This window comes from Camelus dromedarius, chromosome 12, assembly GCF_036321535.1.
Source record: "Camelus dromedarius isolate mCamDro1 chromosome 12, mCamDro1.pat, whole genome shotgun sequence".
Taxonomy (NCBI): domain Eukaryota; kingdom Metazoa; phylum Chordata; class Mammalia; order Artiodactyla; family Camelidae; genus Camelus; species Camelus dromedarius.
Genome location: NC_087447.1, coordinates 15,214,994 through 15,242,581, shown reverse-complemented (window position 1 = coordinate 15,242,581; position 27,588 = coordinate 15,214,994). Strand labels below are relative to the sequence as shown.

The window sequence follows — 27,588 nt, the reverse complement described above, 5'->3', positions numbered from 1 at the left end:
TCTCTTTTCTATAATGTTTATTTTTAACTCTTCCTTGCCTTAAATTTCTTTTTCAGTTAAAAAAAATTAGGAAACAAAAATTAAAACTTGTCCCTTAATATTTTAGTACTAAATTATTTAAACTCTACATACCATGGTCTAAATCTGTAAAGTATCGTCCTTATGCGTTAAACACAGTACATTTGTTGACTAATGTTAGTCCAAAAGTGTCAATTCTCATTTCCTTAAGGGATATTTCAAAAAATCATGTCATCCAGATTATAAATTTTTATTTAATCATGCAAGTCATATAAAACATAGTAAAACGATTTTAAAGGGCTCCAATTTGTGCAGGTAACATTCATTTTCCAAAAGAAATTCAATTTGTTGTTTTATCCTGCCCTTTTTTCAAGCAGCAGTACTTTTTAAAGTTCTAAAGTCCATACAAATGGCAAGTTTAATCACGAAAATTAGAATGACTCCCAACCAAAAGAAAAATGATGCAAGAATCTGTAGAATAATGTGCTTATTAAAAAGTAGATTCTCATAAGGAAAAAATTTAACTATGTGTGGTGATGGATGTTAACTAAACTCAATGTTAATCATTTCACAATATATACACATACCAAATCATTATGTTGTACACCTAAAACACAATGTTTTATGTCAATAATATCTCAATTAAAAACAAAAGTGGATTCTTAACAGTACAGATACCTATAGGATTCTATACCACTCAAGACACTACCAGGCACATAGTAAATGCTCAGTAAATAGTTGTTAAATGAATGAATTGACTGAATAGACCCTTTACTCTCTATTGCAGGCTTATCTTCCTTATTAGGCATTTCTTGTTAGCTCTTTCATGCTGGGGATAATTTCTTATGCATTGATCTCCCACAGCATTATTTGGTAAATGAATGACTCTGGATAAAAACAGTTGATTATAAAGTAAAATATTACCGTCTTAAAATATAATGAAAAGGAAAAGACATATAAATTGGACCAAATTAAAATTCAGAACTTCTGTTCATCAAAAAAAAACACCATTAAGAGAATGAAAAAACCAGCCACAAAACTGGAGATTTTAACAGCAACACATATAATAACAATGGCTTATACCCAGAATACACAAAATATGTTGAAACTCAAAGTGATCAGTATGGGATTGGGATTTTAACTTTTACTTATAGGCATTTGAGACAGTACAGTCAAAAAAAAAAAAAACTTCTGAAAAGTCATATTCAGTAAAAAGGCACAATGGATGCACCTTATCTTTCGGGCATTTTCTCCAAAAATCAGTAGCAGAGTCAATCCCTTAAGTGACAAAGAATTTTACTTGATGTCATGAAACCAACCTACTCATGAAACTGTTTGCAGGGGACTGCAGAAATCACATTGGAAATCAAAACCTTAGAGGTTAAGTGATTTCCCCAAAGGTCTCACAGCTAGTTGGTAGTAATGTTGGAGAAAAGCCTACAGATTCTGAGATTCCTTTGACTGAGCTGGCCTTTCCACTAAACCTCAATTCCTCTTAACCAGCTGCAGCAGTTAATCTTTTAAGAAACAAACTACAATAAATACTGACCAAATATTTGGGGGAAATCTTGCATATAAAGTTTTAAAGAAAAATCATGTAAGTAAGCTATCTAGGGCAGGTTTAAAAACTGAGATCCTTTATGCCTAAGGATCCCCGTGAATGGGCTTCAGAGGTGTGTACCAACTCCATGATACTACATGCTCAATTCTGAATGTACAAGAATTCTGAGAAAGGGATCCACAGCTTTTATAAGATTCACACAGGTTCAGATACCCAAAAACAGTAAATTATTTTTAGACTAGTGATTCTTTTTTTTTGGAGGGGGAAGGTAATTAGGTTTATTTATTTAGTTAGTGGAGGTACTAGGGATTGAACCCAGGATCTCATGCATGCTAGGCATGCGCTCTACCACTGAGGTACACCCTCCCCCCAGGTTAGTGATTCTTAAACACTGTGCATCAGAACTACCAAAGTGTTTCTTCTGAAGACTAATTATTAATTTGACTATCATTTGGATACTGATTAAAAAAAGAAAAGTGAATATTTTATTTCTGTAGTTTAATGAGTTAGCAGCAGAAAAGATTTATATACAAATCTGTACTTTTTACACTATCCATATGCAAAACATATATAATTCTGAAATGCAAGTTTGATTTCCTCATATTAAGCTGATTCAAAGCCCACTTAATTTGTTTCTCACATACATTTCACACTTGTAGCTAAGGTAGTTCAAAATTTTAGCCTTATTTGCTTAAAAATTTTTAATATAGATTTGTTCTTGAAAAATACATTCAAAACATATAAGTTGGAGTAAATGAAATAATTTTTGCTTTTAGAGATGAATACTATCTTGCTAACATAACTTCATGATTTTTTGCATACTGAAGATTGTTCACCTCTCCAGAACTTCACAGGTAGTTGCCTTAATTAGAGCTGGTAAAGAAATGAATCATTCAGATATCGGATATGATTGTAAAACTTAAAATACCATCAATAAATCAAAGGTAATTAATAACTATTTTGTAAGTACCTTTTGTAAAATATCTAAAACCTTTGTGTACGAAGAATATACATTAAACAATAAACAAATTTTGCAGAGAAAAAGTTCAGCACTAAATCATGTTTTAAATTAGACTAAAATCCACCCCACTACAAATTTTGAATGATTAAGTTTATAGTCTGTGCTCAATCATAAATTTTGATAAGGGACTAGAATAGCACAGATAATTGTCATTCAAAGACACTTTGAAATGTCACCTTACACAGAAGATTCAATCTCTCCTCTTCTACTACACCAAGCTGATACACTAATTTTATATACAGTAAGTTTTACTGCTTTTTATCTGCCTTTCCTAACTTCTAATAGAGAGTATAACAAGTTTGAAATAAATTTAAATGCAAATAAATGCTCAGAACAGAAAGCAGAGTCCTGCTAATGAGATTTAGCCTGTTAGACCTCAATATCATAATTGTCCCTCTCTCCCCCATCCCTCTGAATCCTACCCTCTCATAGACATCCCTCTAGCAAGCACTTCTCCCCTCACTCTCAAGAAGCATCAATTTTTCTCTCATTACTGGATCATTTTGTTTCTTCCATCTGGGAAAAAGAAAAGCCCATGACTCCATATCCTAATCTCTAGTTATTGTCCCGTATCTATGCTCCCATTTATAGCAAAACTTCCAGAGTTAACCAAAGTCACTGTCTCTAGTTCCTCTCCTCTCACTCTCTACTGAACCCACTCCACTAGGGCATCTGCCTCCTTCAATCTTGTTAAAATCACCAGTGATCTCTCTGTTGCTAAATCCAGTAGTAAAGTCTCAGCCTTCATTTCCTTGTTTGATCAGTATTATTTGACCCAGTTGATCATTCCTTCTTTCTCGAAACCCTTTCGTCTCTTGACTCCCAGGACACCACCCATTCTTGATTTCCTTTCTAAACTCTCTAGCCACTTTTCAGGGTTTCTTCTGCTAGTTCTTTCTCATCTCTCAAGATCTCAAAATGTTGAACTGCCCCAGGGCTCAGTTCTTGGAACTCTTCCTATTAGGTAATCTCACCCAGTCTTATAGCTACAGAAGGATCTGTATACTGGTGACTACCAAATTTTCATCTCCAGCTCACACCTTTCCCATGATTTCCAAACTTATATATCAAACTACTCACTCAACACTTGTCAAATTGGCTTCTCAAGCTCAATAAGTTAAAAACTAAATTCCTGACTACCTATCCCCCAACTCCTCCCCAGAGTCACCCCCATTTCAATAAATGGCAACTCCATCCTTTCAGGTCAAAACCTTAAAGTCATCAATGACTCCTCTTTTTCCCACACCTTACATACAATCCAGTAACTAACCCTCTTGCCTCTACGTTCAAAATACATAGACGTTGACCATTTGTTTCAGCACTGCAACCACCTCCTTGGTCCAAGTCACCAACATTATTCACCTAGATTATTGCAATAGCCTCCTAATCCATCTCATGACTTCTATCTTTATCCCCCAAAGCCTATTCTCTCAGCAGCCAGAGTAACCGTTTTAAAATCTACGACAGATCTGGTTACTTCTCTGATCAAAATCTCAATGGCTTCCCATCATACTCAGAAAAAAAAGCTGAAGTCCTTTACAATGGCCCACAAGGCTCTAAGTGATTTGGGCCTCTGCTACTCTCAGACCTCATTTGCTCCCCTCTCCCCACTGCTCAATCTACTCCAGCCACACTGGCCTCTTTTCTGTACTTCAAAAACTCCAAACAAGTTTCCTTCTCAGGGCTCTTCTACTTGCTTTTCCCTATAGCTGCAACGCTCTACCTCATCAAATATCTTCATGGCTCACTCCCTCAAAATGTTTAGGAAATATACAGCAGTTTCAAGAGTAGAATACCAAAATAAAGACTACAACAGGCAGCAGAATTGTTCCCCTCCCCCAACTTTCACTTTAGGGATGCTCTTTCTTATACCAAGAATACTCTTTTTCACCTTCTCTCTGCCTATCCAAATCTCACCCAGTCCAGATAAAGAGACTAACTGATTAAAGCAGACCTTCTCAATTCCCAGTTCTCCCTTCTTTGAATTCTCAAAATGTTTATCATCTCTTATGCCTCTTAGAATTTAACCACACACTGTCTCATACTGGAACTTATGTCTTATTTCCCTAACAAGATACACACGTACATCCAAGTACAGTAGAAATAATGCCTTGCACAAGTAGAGGGAGGGTATAGCTCAGTGGTAAATTGTGTGCTTAGCATGCACAAGGTCCTAGGTTTAATCCCTAGTACCTCCACTAAAAATAATAACTTTAAAAATACATAAATAAACCTAATTACCCCCTCCGAAAAAAGAAAAGAAATAATGTCTTGCACAAGTAGTTCTCAAACTTAGATCAGGATAACTCTAAAACTTCAAAAAATATATAGATTCACAGGCCATACCCTTAAAGATTCTAAATTCATTATGTCTGATTTGGAGACCAGATATCTGTGTATTTTTAAAGTTCTCCTAGAGGATTCTGATGGGTAGACAGGATTAGGAACCACTGTCTTATAGTCCTCTATTTCCTTCCATATCTAGGAAAGTAGGCCTTTAAATAGTCTAAAGACAGAATGGACATCCCAGAGTACCAGATCCATACTTTCATTTCATCCAAGAAGTCTGGATGACTAGCCAAAAGCTACAAAGAGAATAAGAGGCAAAATCCCGTCTAAAACCAAGACATACTTCTCTATCTAGGCATCCATTAGACTATGCATAAATAAATGAAGTAATAAAAATCCATAATTCAGATAGGCATAGTAAACAGTGATTATCTAATACTTGACCAGTGATTGCAACATCCATGCGCTAAGACAGTGCACATTATTAGCTTCAAGATGATTAAAAACGTGAGCAACATTAGCTGACAAAAGACTTAAAAGGCTAGAGAGTAATTGTGGAAAGGCTTACATATAAAAAAGTAACTTTTACTAAGTCTTCTTATAATATTTACAAAAAACCTGTAAAAATTTTGTAGTTAAGTATTAGGAAAAAATAAATAGAAAAAAAAATCTTCACCATGCTATAAAGCACAAAAATCCTTATTCATAAGCATCCACAGTTCACAAAGGTGTGAATGTTTTCTGAGTCTAATCATCGTAACATAAACTTCTTAATTACAGATCAGACTTAGTAAATTACCCCATATCCCAAGACAACTCAAACTCTTATCTTAATAATCAGTTAACCTCAGGACCAAAATTCTTGCCATCAACAACAAAAACCAACTCAGGTATCTATAAATCATTACAAAAGAGTTTGGATTTATCCTGGTGTATAGGGATTTAAACAAGTACCTCCTATTAACACTAATGGGAGTTCTGGGTGTAAACCATAGGCACCAAGGAGGAGGATCAAGGCCCAGCACTGCATCTGTGAAAACCCTTTCTGTTGCACTAACTGCAACTACTGGGAGTTGTTCTCTCAGAGATGGGATAATAGACCCAAATTCCTATGTCTCCAAAGCACAAAGATAATTCAAATAAAAGTCACTAAGGAGGGTTACTGGTAAACACCTGATTTTAAAAATATAAAAGAAAAAACTAAACTAAAAGAACAATTAACATATAAAGAAAATTTTTATAAAATAGCACCAACATGCACAGAAGAAACTTATAAACTGCTGGAGATAAAAAACCTCACAAAAAAATTCAACAGAATTAAAACAACCAAATTTTTAAAACTTAGAGCACAGAAAACTCAACTGTAGCCAGAAGCTTGTCCAAAGAAACACAATCACACACGCGCACACACACAAACAAAAAAACTGCTTCCCTGATGGAGCCTTCCGTACACCACAACCCTTGCTTTTAAAACACAGAAGAAAACTCCTGCTGCATTGATAGCCGGGAATAATCACAGAGTACTTCCAGACAAACGGATAACAATCACAAGCTGCCAAGGACGGCCAAAACTAACTAAATAAAAATTATAGCACCTTATTGTGTTCCATACTGCCTCACTTCTCAATATAGCACTGCTATACTCACCAGGCTGAAAAATGAGCAGGTGCCTTTCAGGCTACAAAAAAATTAGTGAGACACACACACACCCCAATCACAAACACAAACACAAAGGGAATGATGTTCTTTCACATGAAGGGGCTTAAGAAATGCAAGGCTTTGCTGTAGGCCCAGAAAACTAAGAGTAGGCCTTACTGCAGCAGTGAGAATAACGCCAAGGTTTATCCCAAATCCACATTCAAAGACTAAAAGAATTAACACTTATTTCAATTAAAAGGCTTTGAAAACAATCCTTTTTTTTTAATGAAAGAGGAAATTAAGATTTTCCCCATTTCTATCCCCAGAAGAAAATTAGAATCTTTCTCTCTGAATACACAGGTTTAGCTCCACAACACTAATGAAAAAGAACCCTGACTTAAGGCCTGAAAACTAAAAATGGTTTCATAATATTCACATTAAAAAAGAAAACCCATGAAGTCCAACATATTGATTCTTTATCATCACTGCTATCATTAATAAACATTGAGCTTTTTATCTGTATTTTGAAATGTCAATGAGAAATTGAAACGGCTACAATATGCCAGGGATTTTAACTTTTGAAACAAAAACCACAAAGAAACAGGAGTCTGAGGCATAAAGCCTCAATCATGCTGGTAAGTAAGTGGTCCTAAAACTTGAAAGTGAAAGCAATACAGACCAAAAAAAGAAGTTTGCTTGATATTAATGCTAGCCTTCAAAACCAAAACTATGTTCTGTTACAGAAGACCGAAATCAGGGCTTCCATTAACCTTGTTTAAAAAAAAAATCCCATGAGCATGGATTTTTTTCCTACGTCTCTTCATCAGAGCAGCATGGGGTCCCATTAGGCACCCTATTTTACTTCCACCTTATAAATAACGTTAGCTATTCGCTATTTCCATGGAAACCAAGTACAGAGAAACCCACTTAAATGAATACCGGTTAAAGGAATAAGTTTTATTTTAGAAAGGTTTTGCTGCTCTAGATGAACTCTACTGGGGAATACTACAACGTTGTCTTAAGTATAATTTTTTAAAAGATATCTTCGATACAGAGGGAGCTTATTAAGAGTCCTGTTAAATAAGTATACTCCTTGCACTAAACTAAACATGCCAAGCAACATCATAATGTGAGAAGACACCTTTCAATGCACTGCACAGGGGTTTAGATGCACAACTACCAATGACTATGCTTCTTCAGGCATTGGGGTGGAATAATTATCCCTATGGGTCTAATTTAAACTAATAAAAGCTGGGAAATTTAGATATGAGGCTACCATCACCTCGTAGTAACTAGTAATGAACAGGATCCACAACTGAAGACATACGCACAATTTGCTACCTCTCCAAAGAGAAGCAAACAATGACTTAAGTTCTAAGTTCCCAATCACTCACTGTTTACCAGATCCAGGGATATCAGGTAGTCAAAATTTCCTCCTCAACAAACTATTTCACAAGTTATAATACGTATTCCTTAGTTAGTCAATACATACACTTATGTGATACAGAAATAGAATATGCAGAAGGAGAAATGCAGAACAAGATTTAGTGATTTCCAACTTTACACTAACTTAAATATTTCCCAACACTCAAGAAACAATCATTAGTGGCCCATACAAAGGTTGCAGATAGGCAAATGTACCTAAAGTGAAACTCGTAAGAATAATAAATTCAAACCTAATAACCTTGAGTTTCCAAAGACAGGGTAGTAAGAAAACTAAAATCCTTCCAGAAGATACCGTTCTCCATTAAGCTGGTGGTGGCTCAGACATCTTCAGTAAGTTAAAAGACAAATGAAAGCAACATTATCCTAAAAGGTGATTACCAGTATTAAATTTACAGTGTATGAAAAGAGTTAACATTTGTGCACATACACTTTTCCTCCTTTGAGTATACAAACTTATCTATCTGTAGTACATGCTAAAACATAAAATTACTTTCCTTGTACGTTTCATACTGGAAAGTTTGCAAAATGCTGGTAATTGTTGAAGCTGGATTAACAGGTATGTGGGATTTGTTAATATTACTCACTCTACTGTGTATGTTTTTTAATTTTCATAAAAAGTCGTTTTTTAAAATCCTTTAAAGTTAAGACTCTTGTCTCAAGTATGTTTTTCTCTGTGTGTAATTGAATAATGGATGAAATGCCTGGTATAGATCTTAGAAGCTACTGAATTTAAGTCCAACATAACCATTAACATGTAACCACAGCTAATTCCCAAATTTTACTTTTCTTACCAAGACAATTCAGTTAATAGTTAAAAACCACTAGGAGAAATCTGAAAAGGAAAGGGTCTGCTATTTTCAAAGTACCAACAATGAAACGAAAGCCATCAGTGCATAATAACAAGGCATCATAGCTGTATTTCGTACTTTACAAACTATAGAAAGAAATTATACTAGCCCTCTCTACTACTAAATCAAAATACTTTCAGAATCAGCAACACCAACATTTCCATTTTCTTCTCCACTTAGGTCCACAGGACTACAGAAGGCAATCTAACAAATACTTCCTATTTCCTTTATCTTGGTTAAGTAACAAGGCTACCTCCTCCCCAACTATGACCCCACTTCACCCCTACCAGAAAATACAGCAACTTCTGAGGGAAAAAGTTCTTTTTCTAGTCTCTCCCTTAGTCCAGATAGAAAATGTATCAAAAACACTGTTACTGTGCAAGTGATTTTAAGCTACTTGTTTTATCCAACTCCTGGCTGAGGGCCCTAAATGGAGAGGTCCACAAACTGTTAAAGCTGTAAGGTCTTGATAACAGCTCTCTCTGTTTAAAAACTAATAATTACAATGGTGTTTTGTTTTGTTTTTAAGAGAAATAGATTAAGATGGTGGTTGTTTTGGAGGGAGTGATGATCAGCAGACAGGGAATAGCATACACGGAGAAGAGACAGCAAAGACAGTAAAGAAGCGGGGAGAGGAAAGCGATGGCGGGCCTGTGCACGGCCAACTGCTGGCAGCATCTCTCTAGAAGATGCATCACTGAAGCCGACAGGTTTCTGCACAAGTGTAACAGGACTCCAGCCCTGTCATAAGTAGCCTAACTTTTACAAATTAGGCAGGGACAAAATGACTTTCAACATTGTGTATTTCTTTAAATCAACCCCAAAGATACCATGAGGTCTATTTTCTAACCCCTGTTATTTGTTAAAACGAAATACCAATATGCTCTAAACTTTGTGCAATTCCACTCAACCAAGAGGAGCAAATTTTATAGGCCCTGTGTACGGGCTGAAGTAAAGGGAAAATTTAATATTATACATATGCTATGCTAATTTAAAACTACAAAGCTTTACTTACTGACTACTCTAGCTATTGTAAAGTGACAATTTTTTAATTGAAAAAACACTATATAGCTGGCTATAAAATTACTTAATTTTTAAAATATTTGTTGAGCTAAAATATAGCACTTTATTAAAACAAACTTGTTGGAATTTCTGCTCAGAAAACAGAAACAATGTTTTAAGAACACAGACAAAATAAAATATAGTAAATACATCTATCCACCTACTAGGCCTTTATCAAAATAGTGCAGGTGGGTAAATGAGAACAAAAAGTTAATGGAAGCTGTTTTTCTATTTTTAACTCAAATGCTCACTAGTGGTAACATATACCATATTCAGGATGTTTTGGTAAGCTATTACAACTATATTTGTTGAATCCCAGGAAAAAAACTATATAGATCAAAGATCAAAAAAGTTTTAGATCCAAACTGGCAGTGAACAAATAAAATTAATTTTATTTCATACTTAGTGATCATTCTACTTCCCTCAACTACTGGTTTCTCTTACCAGATAGATATATACACTTATACAGACCTTCATACTAATGGATATATTAAAAACTCTAATTCTTCACCAAAAAAAAAAAAAAACTTAATTCTGAGATCACTGTAAGGCAGAGACTTAAAGTATGGCTTTTCTCATGATCAACTTGTTCTCAAGCCTAGTTTCTTTCTAGGCTCAATGCAGGTAACATATGATGATTAAATATAGAAAGAAAAATAACAATTACTGTAAGAAAAGACCAAGCACCAGATGAAAGGAAATTTCACAAAGGCAAAATGCCCAAAAGCAGAAGGCAAATAAAGTGTGTCCATCATTACTAGAAAGCATTTGCATGCCACTTTTATATCTCTGGGGTTCTACACTTGTTTCCAATAGTTATTACACCAAGCATGTGTTCTCAAGGGTTAAACAAACACAAATAATTTGTCCTGAGCAGTAGTCCCAATGGACTGACCAGCTGATTAGCATTTTGGACTTGTGACTTATACTGCCTAGCCTATTAGTGCCTTGACACTAAGTGACCTACTGTAAACTGCACCAGTATCTCGGTGCAAAAAAAATCTTTTATCACTAAGAATTTTAATAAAGTGCCCTGAAGTACTTTTTAAAGTCTCAGTTAAAACATATGCCCATGTATTTTATATTTCTCTCAGTGATTTTCACAAATAAGAATTTAGTAGATCACTTTTACCATCCATACCTTTTCTCATCATGACACTTCAGGAAAAAACCCTCCTTTCTACCTAAGTTGTTCCATATTTACTCTTTTCCCATAAATTTTTAGTGGGACTGTAACAGTAAGAATGATAAAAGCAGATATTCCTTAACAAATGTCTTAAGATTTTCCCATTTTATCTTCACATCAAGCCAAGGAGGGTGGTATTATCATCCCTATGTCATGAGTAAAGAAACTGAAGTCCAAGTGAAGAGTACAATGCTTGGTATACAGCATGTACAGGAGACATCTTTGTTGAAGGGAGCATAAATAATTAGTCCAAGGTCACACACTCAACTTTAAGTGGTTGTACTGAGATTCCAGTCAGACCCCAAGCTAAGGCTTGGTCAGACCCCAAGCTCAGGCTCTTTTCCCACTATGCAACATTTGTTTCAAGCCTTAAGAAGAGAAGAGTCCAGAATTAAGGTTAAGTAACAGTAGCTACCATTTATTTAGCACTTACTATGTGTCAGGCACTTATTTATTCGTCATAACAACCTCAGAATAAGGTACATTATTTATTCATATTTTAAAGGTGAATAAACTGAAGCAGAGGCACGGAGGGTGAAATGATTTGGCCATTGTCACAGAATTAATACAAAGCCAGACTGAGCAGAGCAAAGCCAGGATCTGAGCCGATGTAGACTGGCTCAAGCTCCAGCACCCACTGTGCTGGAGCATCCACTTAACCACTGTGCTCTACTGCCATGCTAAAAACTTCCCTTCACTTGAATTGCATGAAAACAAAACTTTTAACCTTTTCAACAAAATTACTAAATTATAAGTCTTTGCACTTCCACTAACTGAGAGAACCGGTAGTGCTTTTCTGAGTATGCGCACCAGACTTCTTTACAGGCACACAGGATATGCCCCTGGTGATTAGATCACTGCACTGCTCAGGAAGTGGCACACTGTAAATCTGGTTAAGAGCCCCCAGCCCATCTCTCTCCACACTCAGACCCACACTAACCATGCATTGCAAGAAATAGGCAATTCAGAGATGTCCCAGTGTAATCTTCTACAAAATGAATGTCACTCTGGAAGTATCCAAGTATGTACAGTACCCTTCTATCACCCTTTCTTCTTATTCCCAAACAACAAAAAAACACAGCAAAAGGAATGAATGAATCTAAGCTACTTAAAAATCACAACAAATGTCCAATGATAACTACAAATTTAAATGAGAAAAAAATGCAAAATTCTTACAGTTTTGTAACTTTTCCAAATTCTACATTCAAAAAGCACTAGGCCTCTTTGAAAGCCTCAATTCTTAGACTACCTTATTATCATAAATGTGCCTTGAAGGGTATAGAGAAAAGCCCATTTTTGCCTCAGATTCTTTATATATTGATATGCATATTAAAACAAGAATCATTACTGTTAGATTACAAGTTATTGGAGTTTTACCCTAATATCTATTAGTGTGACAATGCATTTAATAACATAAAACAAAAATATTAAGCATGGATTTAATATCTGTACATTCACATGTAACATACACAGAAAATAAATATACAGAGAAACGGGTCTGGACCTAGAGGTACTGAGAACTTGACACAATGAGAACAGAAACTACTGCAGCTCCCTCCATTGACATCGTAAAGTTGCCACATTTTCTGGGCTCTCTTTTGAATTAATGTGGCATCTGTTCCAAGTACAGCATGCTAACATTTTACTAAAAGATATTTTCATTCTACATTTGTATCTGGTTTGCTTTTTAATTTGAACTCCTGTTTTATTTCAGTGGTCATTATTTCTTTATACCAAGTTGTCAATTTGGCATTCCTGATCTATCTCCCCTGAGCATAAAAAGGGTGGGGAGGAACCATCAGCTTAAATCCCCCTAACAGCAATAATTACAATATGCTTTGCATATAGATTAAATAAAGAAAATAAGCAGCACAAAGATTTTTTGTGGGGTTTTTAGTATCAGGTCCTGATAAGCTAACGGCATCTGTTCCTTTCAGAAGAGAATTTGCTCTGAGGTATTGAGGGGGGCAGGGGAGTAGTAAACAAATACTAAATAGAATAATTCAAGTTACAAAGTTTGGTCTCCATGATATGATGATTTCAATAATTTTCACATATCCAACTCTATCGCGTGATAATTGCTTTTTAAGACAACCTCAAAAATGCTGCAGCAACAAGCCAAATACAACCACTTGTACTTAACATGCATGCTGCATACTCCACAATGTTACGTCACATCAGGCACGGAGAAGACGCTTACCAAGCTATCCTGCATGCTATAAACTGCCTAACAACAACAGAAAAAGGCAATGCTATCTCCATAGTGGGAGTAGGAGCTGTCCGGGTAGGCCAGCCTTTTCCTTTTGGTCAACTCTGAAGAAAACAAATAAGGCCTACATTTCTGTCTTTTAAGCTAACCTCTCTCAAGGCCTTTACTCTCGATCTTTCAGCCTTCACAGAAAGAAAGGCTGTTTCTTTAAAATTAAAAAGCTGTAAAAGATCACTCCAACTTAAAAGCCCCACATCTTGTACCAATTGTCCTTCAGGTGTCCCCATGGCTACCTCTTCTGCCGAAGAAGAAAGGCCTATCTAGAACGTTAGTCTCCAAGTGGGTGTGCCCATCCTGGGGAAGGAAGGGGGCCACGGGAAGAAATTATCACAACTTATCATTCTTAAATCTCATCCTTTTAAAATTTCAAATTTCCTGTATATTTTATAACACACATAAAATACCAGGTTCAGGAAATTATATATAAATATACATTTACTGGTGGCCATAGTATTTAAAAGTTTGGGTACTACAGAAGACCAAATCTAGAATAACAAAGTTAGGAAAATAAGGCTCTGCTATTAACTTATTTAAATTCTTGTCTCTGCCTCAGTTTACTATCCACGACATGAACTGAGGCATTTGTACACTTATAAAACTATTATGAGAAATAATAAAATACTCTTCTCCAAGGTATGGTCTGAGCCACACAAAGTGAAAAGCACTATAAATGCTACCAATGAGAAATACCCTTAACTTGGCTTGTTAAAACTAGTTAACTGCTACATGCTATCAGATCCACTTCTTAGAATTTTAAGGCCATGCTTTAGCACTTTACTAAATATGGATCTAAAGAAGTATAAACCCCCTTAGATATGACTGCATTCTAGGCTTAGACTTTTTTTTAAAACTTCCATAATGAAAAACTTACTACCCATGAAATAAAATTTTTTAATTTGAAAGTTACAAAAGTGAATTATGAATAATACCCTTATCAACAAGTTAAAACTCTCAAAGCCTGAATCAAAAGATATTTAAAAGGTCTTGAGTATGGTGTGTGTGTGTGTATAATTATACATATACATATATATATGCACACACACACATAAAGCACCAGAAAAACTAATTATTAGCATTCAATAAATTGTTTGCACTTCCAATAATTTACCTTTTTTTCCTCTTCTTTAAAAAATGCTAGGTTACCAGTACAGCATAGCATGTGAAGGTGGCTGAGTGAGCAGGGCTAGAGATGAGGGTGAGGTCTGCAGACACTACTCATATGAAAAACTAATTCCTAGGTAGTGTATCCGTCATGCCAATTAAGCAGTACTGGTTTGAGTTTCTATTAATTAAAATAGTACAAGTATTTTCTTGGTTTTAAAACTCTACTGGGTACATGTTGAATGAATGCCTCCTAACAATCAGGAAGAGAGACTACCAGTTTTAAAAAAGTTATCTGAAACCACAATTAATCTCTTTATAAGAAACTACCAGAATAAAATAGCAGAATTTAATTCTGAAATGATGTCTCCTAAATTACCTGTGCAGGACAAAACAAAGTTGTCATTTTACAACAACTGACATTCTTCAAAATGTCAAAAATAACAATGACCAGTTCTAAAGCATTAGGTGCAAGTAAAGAAAACAAATACACACACACACCCCTTAAAATGCTTTTTGGCCCATAGGTAATGATCAGGCGAGGGCATTACATTCATAACCTTAATGTTTATATATTAATCTTACCCACCTCTCTTCCTTCCAACCTCACTCCTACTTCCCACCTGAGCCTTATTTTCAAAAACAGGCAAGTTTTTAAAATAGCCACCTGAAAAACATAAACTTCAAGAGAGTATTGTGGTGTAATTCTACTTATCTTTAAAATGTATACATATTATGCACATTTAAATGCACAGGAAACTTTTTAAGCAGACTAAGAACGGGATAACTTTAGTTTTCTACTTTATACATATCTATACTGCAAGTATTACTTTAATAATTCCAATGCCCTGCCTTTTAATATTTAAAAAAAAAAAAAAAAGACAGCAATCACTTCTTGGCCTTTTGGCTAAGATCAAGTGTGAAAAAAAAGACAGCATCAAACCTTCTAAAATGTTGAAAATTACATAAGGACTAATTGAAATAACCAGTGTAAAACTATCTGCACCTACTAAGAAAACATAAAATAACCTACCATGCTACAGTGCTCAACTTTCAATCTTTAAGAAAGAGATGTTAGACCCCACTCTATACTAGGTACTGTGCTTGGCAATGGGCATAAAATGATGAACAGGACATACCTATCCCAAATGCCTTCATTTCATTTCATTCCATTCCAGTGCTCACTATTTCCAGAACTTTCAACCTAACTCAACCAAAATCAGATGAAACATTTTTAAAAGGATATTTCATAGCTGTTGTCCTTTCAGTAAACTGAAAACTTTTTTAGTAATTCACTTTCTAGGTTTCTATGGGAATTACACAATTTAATACAGCATTAAGAGGAGGGGCTCTAGAATCAAACCTGGCTTGAATTCAGATTGTATCATTTGCAACCTATGTGACCCTAGGGAAGCCTTCATTTCCTCATCTGTAAAGTGGCGGGGGGGGGGGGGGATAAGATAATAAGAGTAAATCCTCAGAATATTGCTGTGAGGATTAAAATTAAATGAGATCCTACATGTAGAAAGGCTTAGCACCACCATAATAAACACTTAGTAAATGTTAAGTTATTATTATAACAACAGATAACCTGAAAATAGACAAAAACTATTCACAAACTGCCAAATATTTAAAGCCTTTTATCTGTCATTTCTCTAAGAACAAATATATGTTTGTGTAAGTCTGTATATTTAACATACAAAAATATTTTTCAACATAAAAGCCCATAATTGAAACTTTTCATTACCATAATACACCAGTACATTTATGCTATTTATGATATTCATATATATATTTATATATATGATATATACACACAAATGCATCAGTGCATATTGTCAAGAACTACACTGTAGACATACATTAAGAAGTTGTCTGTTGGGGACAGGCTATAGCTCAAGTGGTAGAGTGCATGCCTAGCATGCACAGGGTCCTGGGTTCAATCCCCAGTTATCTCCTCTAAAAATAAATAAATGAACCTAATCACCCCCCCAAAAAAAAAATTTTTAAAAAGGGAAAAAAAAGAAGTTGTCTGTTGACTGTGGTGGGGGGAACTAGCTCACCAGTTAATTCTAACTCACATATTTAAATTTTTAAAAATACAATCATTGTTAACACCATATAGACAAATATCTTAAAATCCAGCCATCTATTAGTGATTAGAAACTCAATTTATATATATTTCTTCAGTCTAAACCTTTCATTCATGAGTACTATCTCATCTAATCCTTTTAACAGCATAGTGAAGCAGGCTTTTACCAAAATCTTCATTTTACTACAGTACCGAGAAAACTGAAGTCCAGCTAGGCTGAATTTCTCAACAGTACAGAGTTAGTGACAGGCTTGGTCTTGAAAAAGCCAGGTCTTCTGACACCATTACAACTGTTTCATTTACAGTGGCCTGGGACATTTCCAAAAAAAAAAAAAGAAAGAAAGAAAGAAAACTGTGCTCAATAGTTCAGGTGTGTCAGAGGACTCCACAGAGAATTACATATGGCTGCCCAATTTTTACTCTCCTTATTTCCTCTCCTTGCTTTCAACTTTAGTATTTCAGGAATCACACAAGTGTGCATAACTATAAAATGTATGTAAGAATTCATCCAAACTTCTTGCATCGGCCAATTAATAGTAGAGAGTATTCTCTCCCTTACACTTAGCCTTTTGAATTTAACATCTTTGTAATCTCCAAATTTATTTCGTTTTAATATTAGGTATTGAAGAGACAAGTTAATATAAAATAAATAAAACCATTCATAGTGCGGAGGCATATCAGATTCCATAAATTTATGACACGTCTAAAGAATCTAATGTCCAATATACAAACATTAACAAATTTCAGTTCACATTTATGAGGAAAAATAAAGGTTAATATTATTACAGTGGGTTGGTTTGTTGTGGAAACAAGTACTTAAATAATTACTACCAAATACAGTTTTCTTAAATAAACACAACAGCCCTCAGCAGGCAATAACATTCCAGGAACTCTGCCGGAATAGACACTGACCAAGTAGGTAAGAATGACACTTCCCTGATTCTGCATACACTCAAACTGAGGCACCATACATCACAACTTATGCCTACATTTTTCAGTACTCCCAGGTGTCCCTTTCCCTTCTCATATGGCTAAAAGCCATGTAGATAAAAATATCCGTGAACAAGTTCAAGGGCCCAAAAGAAGTTAGAGTGTCCCAAAAGAGAAAAAATAATGTAAAGACTTATGATTTCTTTGAACCTAACATTTTAAGTACAACTCAGACCTGAAACTACATTTTCTTTCTGGGCCTGCTCAATGGCCTCCAATACATCAATCCTGTAACACTGTGAGCTGTGGTGATAGATGAGTTCATGCCTCTAAACACAACAGAATTTTTCTAAGGTTACATACACTGTGACACAGGGAACATATCTGCAGGATCTTATTTTCATTAATCAACTAGTTTGGATGTTCTAACAGTGCAAACATTACGAATGAAGAAATTTTCATTATCTTTTGAACTTTCCAAAGTCAACCAAAGGCCTCGGTACAGTGGCAAAGAGTACTGAATAGGCAGCACTGAATTCTGGTCAAAATTTTGCTCCTGGCTGGTTGTCCGACTTCGTGCACATATCACTTAGGGAGAAACTGAGGTGGAAGACATTTATGTACAGTGAAAAATTCTAAGGAATTACCACATAATTACCATTGGCCAAAAATCTCTAGGCCTTGGTAGAACATCCTGGGCCTCTGATCAAATAATGTAAGAAGAGAAGAAAAAATGTAAAGCATGCTACTTTTTTTAAATAACAATAACCACTACTACTACTGCTGCTGCTAATTCTAAACACTTACTGAGCCTTTCTTACATGCCAGGCACTGTGCTAAGCACTTTCACAGACTTTAACATTTAATCTCTGCAACAATACTGATATTAGTTAATAAAGTAAGAGTATTAGAATCCTCAAAAGGATAGAAATCTTAATTTCACAAATGAAAATAAAACTATTAAAGAAAACACCTTTTTCTCTACCTTTCAGACTATACCTTTGAGTATTAAATTCACAGTAAACAATATCTATTTTCAGGAATCTGTCTTCCATTTAAAGAGTACTGAGATTTAAGATGTTGACAATCATTAAATAAGAATAAAAAAACCTAAACTTAAATACTAGCCCCAAAATACCCTTCCATTCAACTTTAACTACTGAGTAACTGTCCCCATTCAAAGGAAAGAGAACAGCATATATATATCAGGCTCTACAATAATGGGCTTCTAATTCTAATGCCCATACTAGCCATCAGTTAATGCTGCAATTATAATGAGACCTGTATCATCACAGAAAAAAAAATTTACAATTGCTAAGTCAAGGTGTGAATATATACACGTATATTGTTATTTTACCAGTAAATCTTACAGTAACTGATTTTAAAAAACAGCAAACTCATCGAAGGTAAACTAAAACACTATGGTGTTTCTGAAGACTCACTTTAGAATATAAGCAGCATAATAATCGTGGTATTAGCAATCAAACTTTACTTAGCAGAAAGTTCTTACAGGCTTGGGAAGCTGTGTATAAAATGGAGTAGACAAGAGGGAAGGGTTCCCTGTGCTGTTTAAAGCAACTACAGGTCCCAGCATGCAATGCTCTAATCTGGAGCAAGGCAAAAAAAAAAACCGCAGTGCATCTTGGGACTTGTAGTAAGTAAACCACTTCACCCCATCACGTAAGTTCCAACAAAGTCTGAACTATCTAGCACAAATTGACAAGAGCTTATTATCAGGGCCTGGTCAAATTCACATATAATTGCTCTTTGCTCCAGCACAGATTCTTTAGCATATACTGGAAAAAGTATCAATTAATATTTAGACCAACACTGTCACATTAGAAAAACTTTATAAGGGATAAGCATACAACAGCATAAGCATAAAAAAGAAATACTTAAAAAGCAAAACAAATGCGATTACAACTTTTAAATTATATTTAAAGATACAATTTTTAAATCAATTTTTTTTAAGTTTGGCTTGATCAGTTTCAAAGCTTTCTATTCCCCTCTTCAAAAAAAGTTTTGTTTTACCGTGCTTTCTCTTAAGTCATTCAAGTTATGTTTAATAAATAATTTTTCTTGAAGAAAATTCTCATATGAAAACATTTTCCATACTCTAATACTGCCCACTAGAAAATATATTCTTATAGTAATACATACGTATATAACACCATCTCATACACATACACACACACAAAAACTAAAACCAATCATACTGAAGTTCTTTTGTCAAGTCCTTGCTCAATATTTAAGCCCTCCACTCCTCACCCCTCATTTCACACACACAAGTTTCTGAAAAGAACACTTAGAAAAAAAATTCCAACTACAGACCCTTTTTTCTCATCCTTCTAAAAACACAAGTTTTTTTTAAGCTAAAGTGAATAACTTTGAGCTGTAATTTATGTATATAGTTTCTACACACACCCCTATTTTCTGAAAGACTGAGGAAGGAGGCTGGGAAAGAACTAAGTGCAATCTGCATCAGGAGCCTAACACAGGTGGTGGGTTATTTTCAGGCAACAGCACCTTCACAAACATGCTGTGGAATACAGTCCAAGAAATTCCTAACAAGGAAAGATAAGCTGGCACACAAATTTAACACAATTCAGCTAAAAATCACCTGCAACACATGCTACTACATTTCACCATGAAAGTGACAGGCTACTACAGGATCTGAAGCATCATCAATACAACATACTGTCCATAAGGCCTGAGATAGCAGTTGCCATGGTTACTATCACCCACTTTTATCAGGAAATTATTGTCACTATTCTGAAGTTTTTGGTACTTATTTAAATAAAAAAAAACAGTTTAGAGTTCTGACTGTTAATTGAGTGAGAGAATCAACTACTGTTTGATTTGTAAGCGTGCTGCTTTAGAGATGCACATGGTTAACAATACTTGGATCTGCAGCAAAAAAAAATCAATTCCTTTCTGCTGCTCCTTCTCCTCAAGTACTGACAGTTTGTATTCTCAATGCAGCCAAAACAATAAAACAAAACCCATCTTTTTGGCTTCTGTGTTTAAGTTATTTTTCTCCCCTAGGCCCACAAACAGAGTCAAAATAAAGCCTAGATCATCAACCTGTTAGGCCCCATCCCCTTCCTATTTCCACATTATCAGTTCACTTTTTTGTCTACTTTAAAAAGCAGAAAAATATTTCCACAGATGATTCCGAAATATAGGAAAGAATACTTTCCTTCAACCAAGACCTGCTAACTCACTATTTTTTATTTAAGGGGAGGGGGGGAGGCGGTGTGCTTTGCAGTGTACTGGAGGGAGAGAAGTGAAGGGGCATTCAAACTGCCAAACAAGTGTCTAGTTTAAGAAAGTTGCTTTAGAAAAGCCCAAAGGATGACTTAAACTCACATATTATCTCTAAAAGAGTTCCCCACCACCTCCAGTTTAAGACTGACCTGATAGACAAGTAATATAAAAGTTATTCTTAAAGGTCTACTTCAACATTCTCACAAACAGTAACTGTTCAGAAATTCAATACACAAATAAGAAAAATGTGAAAGCCTACAAAATAGTATGGGCCACATATACATACAAGTATACAAAGAAGGGAACATACACTATTTAAGAAATAATTATCTACAATAAATTTAATAGTGTTAACATATTACCTCTTAAAAAAAAAAAAAAACATAAAGCAGTACCTGGTAAAGTTAAAGTGATCAAAATACATTGCTATGCTCCCAAAGAATATTTAGGGCCTACCAAAAAAAGTGCCTGAGAAGTCAACATAAATCATTAATATTTCCCAGCACAAATTAATATGAAGATTCAAACATGTTTCAAGACATCAGCTCTGTATATAGATATAAAGGAATTCTGTCAAAGGTTAGAGACCTAAAACTTTAATCCCTTCCTTTTTTCCTTTTCAACAGTAATTAATTACAAAAGCCTTTGGCAATAAAATACTAAGGATACAAAATTTTAAAGCACATTAATACAACCTTAATGTTAGTATTTCTTCAAAAAATGCTTTAGTATTCACTGCCTGTAGGATGAAAAAGTTAACGTTACCCTGAGAGGTTTCATTTTTATCTAAAGAGTTAAATGTTTTTCTCACCCTTCACAGAAGCAAGTTTCTATATTTATTTTCTAATTGAGGCTATTTCACAAAGAGCAGTCAATTCTAAAATTTAAGATACTATACCTTTTGATATACTCATAAACATAGGGAATCCCAATTATCAATGTTATTTTATCTTAGTTCAAATTTGTAAACAGAGTCTATTAAGAAAGCCAGAACTCAAAGCTTTGAGTTTTAAACTTTTGGGTTATTTTTATACAAAAATATTTCAGTGCACTCCTCTAGATTTGAGTAGTCATTTCCTCAGACATCCCTCTAAAGAAACAAAAATTATATACACACGTACCGAATACTAATGCATACTGACATATATATATATCTTTTTCACTTTGAAACAAGTTTGGAAGGTTTAAGTTATTAAGAATTTCTCAGGAAGTTAGCAGAATCAGTCAAAACAATCAAAATATTAACCATGACATCTGTTACTCGGTGTGTTAATACGAATCTATAGAAGAATCTGGAAACTTAAATATTCACTAAAATCAACTACCATCACAGCAACGGAGAAATGAAGAAAAACCTTAATAGGTGATACACATTTCTACAAAAGGAAAAATGATCTTCTTTTTGAATTAGGGGAAACTGCCTAGGCAGCATTTTTTAAACAAAGCTTCAAAACTGTAACAAAGAGCTTTTTGGTAACCACAGCAGAATTAAAAAAAAAACACTCATAAAGTGTTCCTGGTGCACTTTTAATGCACTCATTTCTCAAATGATATAGAGAAGGTTAACATTTTTAAGACAGAAGCTTCTGCCCATGTATTAATTAGCCACCTATCTCAACAATTTAACATCTGCATGGCTTCTGACAATTTACAAAGAACTTTCACATGTATTATCTCATTTGATCTTAATGAGAAAAAAGTACAGTATTATTCCTAGGAAACAAACAAAATTCAAAGCGGGTTCATCAAATTTTCTACACATTCCTAAGTTTTTAAAACTTTCTAAGCTACCACAGTAGCATGATATTTCCAGTGATAAACCAATTCACTTAGCACAGAGTTTCAAAGGATCATGTGCTGTAAATGCTATGAAACTACTTTCATCTTTATTCAGTTATTGTTAAGTGTTACTAATGGACATATCAGCAATGACTTATACCCACAGATATAACTTTATTTATAGTTCAAGAATCTTAGTCTTTGGAGGCCAACTCAAATGCATCAACCAAATGTATTTATAAGTTTATAAGAATTTATCTACTAAGATCACTGTCCATAGACTGGAGGGAAAAAAACACAAAAAGTCTAAAAATTTTTCTATACAATATTTCCCTAACCAAAATTTCAAATACTCTGTATCTTACTTGTATTAATATTATAGAGATGACCACAAAACTTAAAGCCCAAGTCATACCAACTACTTTTGTTTCTAGCCATTGCACATAATCTTTTAAAAAACTGTTCAACATCCCACTCATCAAAAAGAAACTAACTCCTCTTCAAAATAAAATAATTCTAACAGCACTCTGTACCTAAGGGCAGTATCCTTAACCCAGCCACAATAAGCAATCTGCTTTGTGTAATACAGTAAGCAGGTAAAAAGCAGTCAAAGATTTCAGTTTCAAATGGAAAATGTAATTTTTCAATGGACTTACTCAAAAATCTTTCTGGAACTTTAAAGTGTTAATCCTGTTGCTTAGTTGAAGCTAAGTAGAGCTGTAATAAGTAGCAAGACCCTCAAATTTCAGAAATTGCCTTTCTTGCTGTAGCACCTCCTGCTGGGTAACATTTAGAGTTCTTCATGTAAGCAGAAGAAGAGTATTTCTGAGGCAGCTCCTTCCAGATGATTGAATGAGAAAAAGGACAGACTCTTCAAACCTAAAGAAATAGGGCCCTGTCCATCACTTATACTTCTTAAAAATAAAATTTGGCACAGGTAGGAGTCTATTACTATTACTATTCCAGTTTCATAAAGACCTGCATGAGTCCGAAGTGCAACATGTTTAAATAAAGTTTGCAAAATTATCTAAAAACTATCTTCAGAAGCACTCAAGCAAAAGACTATTAAGGCCATCCAAGCAATGCCAGTCGTATTGCAAATACTATTAGGTTAAAAAAAAAAAAAAGGAAAAATATGACATTAAAAAAAAGCATCTGGAATATTCTGAACATGTTAGCCAGAAGTTTGTGTTTTGAGAATTTTCTGCACTATTACTACGCTCTTCGTTTAAGGATAGTTGTACATCTACAAAGTTTTAAGCACAGAAAATTTTTTATAAACATGAGCATAACTGCACACAAAAATTTCATCTTTGCCATCAAAAGATGTGTCCTGAGATTTTAAAATGCATTCTTTAGACATTTTAAATGGCCCTCAATAAGCTAGTTTTAAGCCCACAATGTAGATTCCATATACAAATGGAGACCGAAAAAAAGAATAGAAAGGAACTTACCAAAATCAAAATGAATAACAGTATTTCCAGTAAAAATGTAGTAACAGTTTCCTACAATGCTGTGAAACCAAGTAAATTGTGAAACTTAAAAAAGGGGGGGGGGCTAGTCTTCAAAAACCAAAAGTAAGGCTGACCTATTTATTTCTACTGCCCAAACGTGAATGAACACCAGATGTAAACAAACAACAGAAACACTGAAAAGTATACTTAGATATCTTAGCCCCAGTTTCAGACCCCTTACCAGGCCCTCAACGAAGCTACAGATGTTGATGAGTATCCTCTCTAAAAGGAGATTTTCAAGCTCTGCGCCCTAAAGAACCCCTATAAAGTGTGCCTATGAAAAGGCTTCCTTCCTAGAGTGCATAACTGCTTTAAAAAAAAAAACTTTCATCAGCCCAAATTAATCTGATTCTAATATTCAGCTATCAATTATTAATACATAAATGTTCTTCCTTCTCTAACGTCCCCAGCTTAAGCATCTACATTCCTGACACCTACTATTAACAAAAATGCACAGCTCGCATCCCAGCTATGGGGCAAATCTTTGAAATCCAAAACACAGCCACAAAGTTCACTGTCAAGGCCAGTGCTAAGGCCCACACACGCCCGGACCTTAACTCACATTTGAAATTCTAGAAAGCCATACTTGCAGACATCATTTAAAACAACACAATGTGGACGTGCAGAGTAAGATCCTCTACTTCAAGACCTAAACAAAGAATATTTCAACATATGACCGGAATATGATGACACCAGATTCACCAATGAAAACAAAACCTGCCTACCATTAGCAGTCGTACCCTCATCTCAACAACTCAACTACTTAGAAATCACTCTCTGCACATCTGCACCCCACAACCGGCGTGTGGCCTTCTGCGGGGGTGCAAACCAGACAAAGTTGAAAGGAGACATTCTTCCCCTGGTGCCCAATCGCGGTATCAACCCCTCCCCTACCAGGGCCACCTTGCTGCTACCCACCATCGCGAACGTGGTCAGGGGAAAAAAAGAAATCCTAACAGCACCGCTCAGCAGAATAAAGAGACCAAAGAGAGGATGACGAGAAGTGTTGGGAACTGCGTGCACGACGGGGCTGGACCAAACGGAAAGAGTCCCACTCCGCGCGCCCCTCCCCCCGGCGGGGGCGCGGGCGGGGGAGGGGCGGCCGCGGCCCCTCTCAGAGCGGCCTGCGGGCCCCGGCCCGCGTGGGGTCCCGGGGCGCCCCGCGGCCACGGGCGGCGGGGGCGAGTGCGGGAGGGCCGGCCCCGGGGTGAGGGGTGCAGGCAGACTCTCCGGAATAACAAGTTGCAGAAGAAGAAGAATAAGCGGAATTTCCCCAACGCTGCTCCGGCCACCCAAGACAAATGCACCAACACACACACACACACAAACACACACACACACACACACACACACACTCGGGCCCGGCAGCGTCAGCAGCCTCAGCTTTTTTTTTTTTTTTTAAACCAGATCCTTCAGTCACCAAACAAGATGGTTTTCCCCAAAAAAAAAAAAAATTAAATAAATAACCATAATAAAAACTTCCCCCCGACAGCATCCCGAGGGGGGGTGGGGTGGTGAAAGAGCCCCGGCGACCATCCCTGGGCCAAGGGAGAGCTCAAGGGGGCGGACGAAGCTCCGCGCCCCCCGCCCCCGCCGGCGGCCCCCTCCCCGGCCGCCCGCCGGGACAATGTGACGCCCCCTCGCCGCCACCCCCGGCGCGCCGCCTCTGTCACCCGCTCCGGCCCAGCACTCAGCGCCCAGGCTCCTGAGGCTGCTCATAAACTTACTTCCAATTTATCCTGGGGAGGGGTGGAGGGCAGAGGAGAGGAAGGGGGAGACAAGGTTTTTCCATTGTCTTTTTTTTAGGGGGGGAGGAATAGGAAGGGCACGCAGGGGGGCGCCCCGAAGGGGAAGTTACTGCTCAAATCTCAAGTTGACTGAGGGGTCCTGCCGAGAACACCCCCCTTTCCCTCCTCCCTCCCACACACCCCTCCCCTCCCCCTACCTCCCCCCCCACAACAAACTCCAAGCAAGCAGCCCCTGTTCCTCCCAGAGACAAACACCAGAGACAAGACAGAGAGGGAGAGGGGGAGAGGGGGAAGGGGGGAGGGAGGGGAAATAGAGCTACTCCAGAAAAAAAAAGAGAGAGAGAGAGAGTGAGAAGAGAGAATGGAAAAGCTGGGATACTGCACCCTCCTGCTGCTGGCTGGCTGTCCCCCCTGGCAGCTGGAGGCAGGAACTCTGAGCAGGAGAAGCAGGAGGAGGAGGAGGAGGGAACTCTTCTTCATGGGGAGGGAGGGAAGAAGCTGGAGCTGCTGCTGCTGCTTCTGCTGCTGCTCTGGGCCTCTCGCACTTTTTAGATATTAGTGTGTTAAGATGGTAGGTTGTTCCCTTCTCCCTCCTCCTCCTCCTCCTCCTCTCCTCTCCTCTCCCTCTCTCTCTCACTCACTCACTCTCTCTCTCCCTCTCTCTGGGCTGTTTCTTTCCTCCTCTTCCCCAGGCAAGGGGGGGTGGGGAGGAGGGGGTGGGGGGAGGAACTGGATCCTCCTCCTCCTCCAGGAGAGACACACACAGGCCCCGGGCCGGAGTGGTGGTGGGGAATCAGAGCAGCAGGAGAGAAACTGTGGGAGACAAACAAGCCCAACTCTTCATCCTCCTCCTCCTCTCAGCAGCAGCAGCGAGCACCACCAGCCCATTCACCACCCGGCCCCGGGCCGCAGCACCTCCGCCGCCTCAGCCCGGGGATCCCTCCGCCCAGGCCCAGACACACTCGCCCGCGCGGGAGCCCGCCGCGCGGCCCCGCCGGCCCGCCGCCGCCGCCGTGCGCGCTCCCGCCGCTCCCGAGAGCCGGGCGAGAGGGACTGGGGCTGGGAAAGCGGGGACGAGGGCGGGGGGAGAGGAGGCGCCGGGGTAGAGGGGCACGGCGAGGTGGGAGGGGGCCGCCGGGCGGAGTTGTACGGCGGCCTGCCCAGGCTCCCGCGCCTCCGCCCGCGGCTCCCGGGACGCACGGGCCCTCCCCGGGGGCGACGGGGCGGCGGCGGGGGGAGCGGCGGGGGCCCGCGGCGGCGCTCGGGCGGGCGGACTACTTGACGTGTCGGTGCGGCGAATTTATTTCACTTTGCCTAAGGAACGGGGTGTGCTGCGGCCCCCATTGCCTAGGGAAAAAACCCGGATGTAAAGTGAGTGAAACTAAACTAGAGTGAAGTAGGGCAGCAGCAGCCAAACTCCAGTGCAGCGGCGGCGGCGGTGGTGGTGATGGGGCTGAGCACCGAGCGGCAGCGGCTAAACTCCGGGGCCGCCGCAATGATGGGCCCGTGCAGCGCTGCAGCTCGGCACCCATGTAGCTGCAGCCGAGGCGAGGCCAGAGCCCGCTGCGGCCCCCCCAACTCCGCGGCCCGAACCCAACTCCCCCTCCCGCCGGCAGGAGCTGCAAAGGGGCTCCGGAGCGGCCCCAACTCCCTCCAGTGCAACAGCAGTTTGAAGGGGGGAAATAAAGCCGCGAGGGCAGGGGCGAAGAGAAGCTTATGGGGAAGCACTGCAATGGGGGAGCGTGGTCCAGGCAACAGGAGAAAGATGCAACCTCAAGTCGAATGCAACATGCAATCCCCGGCCGCCGCTCGCCTGCTC

The 27,588-nt window shown here is 37.8% G+C and overlaps 2 protein-coding genes across 10 annotated transcripts in view; one reads left to right on the top strand and one right to left on the bottom strand.

Moving 5' to 3' along the window:
- Nucleotides 1–26,685, bottom strand: part of PHF21A (PHD finger protein 21A) — a 171,536-nt gene extending 144,851 nt beyond the window's left edge. For 5 of the 9 annotated variants that reach the window (XM_064492410.1, XM_064492411.1, XM_031459729.2 and 2 more), the window contains exon 1: nt 26,154–26,684. The gene's annotated coding sequence lies outside the window, so the exon portion shown is untranslated. Of the gene's footprint in view, nt 1–23,163; nt 23,387–23,961; nt 24,893–24,939; nt 25,050–26,153 lie in introns of those variants that run through there. The other 4 variants (XM_031459733.2, XM_064492412.1, XM_031459734.2 and 1 more) reach the window with 4 other exon arrangements.
- On the top strand, nt 25,015–27,164 carry LOC116155497 (basic salivary proline-rich protein 2-like). Its single transcript, XM_064491883.1, has 3 exons — nt 25,015–25,235; nt 25,514–25,702; nt 26,462–27,164. The coding sequence occupies exons 1-3, from the start codon at nt 25,015–25,017 to the stop codon at nt 27,162–27,164; spliced, it is 1,113 nt and encodes a 370-aa protein (XP_064347953.1).
- The last annotated feature ends 424 nt before the right edge of the window (nt 27,165–27,588 follow it).

What these genes read in the sequence shown, in the direction of transcription:
- LOC116155497 (XM_064491883.1), top strand. Translation starts at nt 25,015, where the DNA reads ATGACGAGAAGTGTTGGGAACTGCGTGCACGACGGGGCTGGACCAAAC. An exon ending in GGCCGGCCCCGGGGTGAGGG is followed by an intron (nt 25,236 to 25,513) that starts GTGCAGGCAGAC and finishes TCCCCCCGACAG; the next exon opens with CATCCCGAGGGGGGGTGGGG. An exon ending in CGCCTCTGTCACCCGCTCCG is followed by an intron (nt 25,703 to 26,461) that starts GCCCAGCACTCA and finishes CCTCTTCCCCAG; the next exon opens with GCAAGGGGGGGTGGGGAGGA.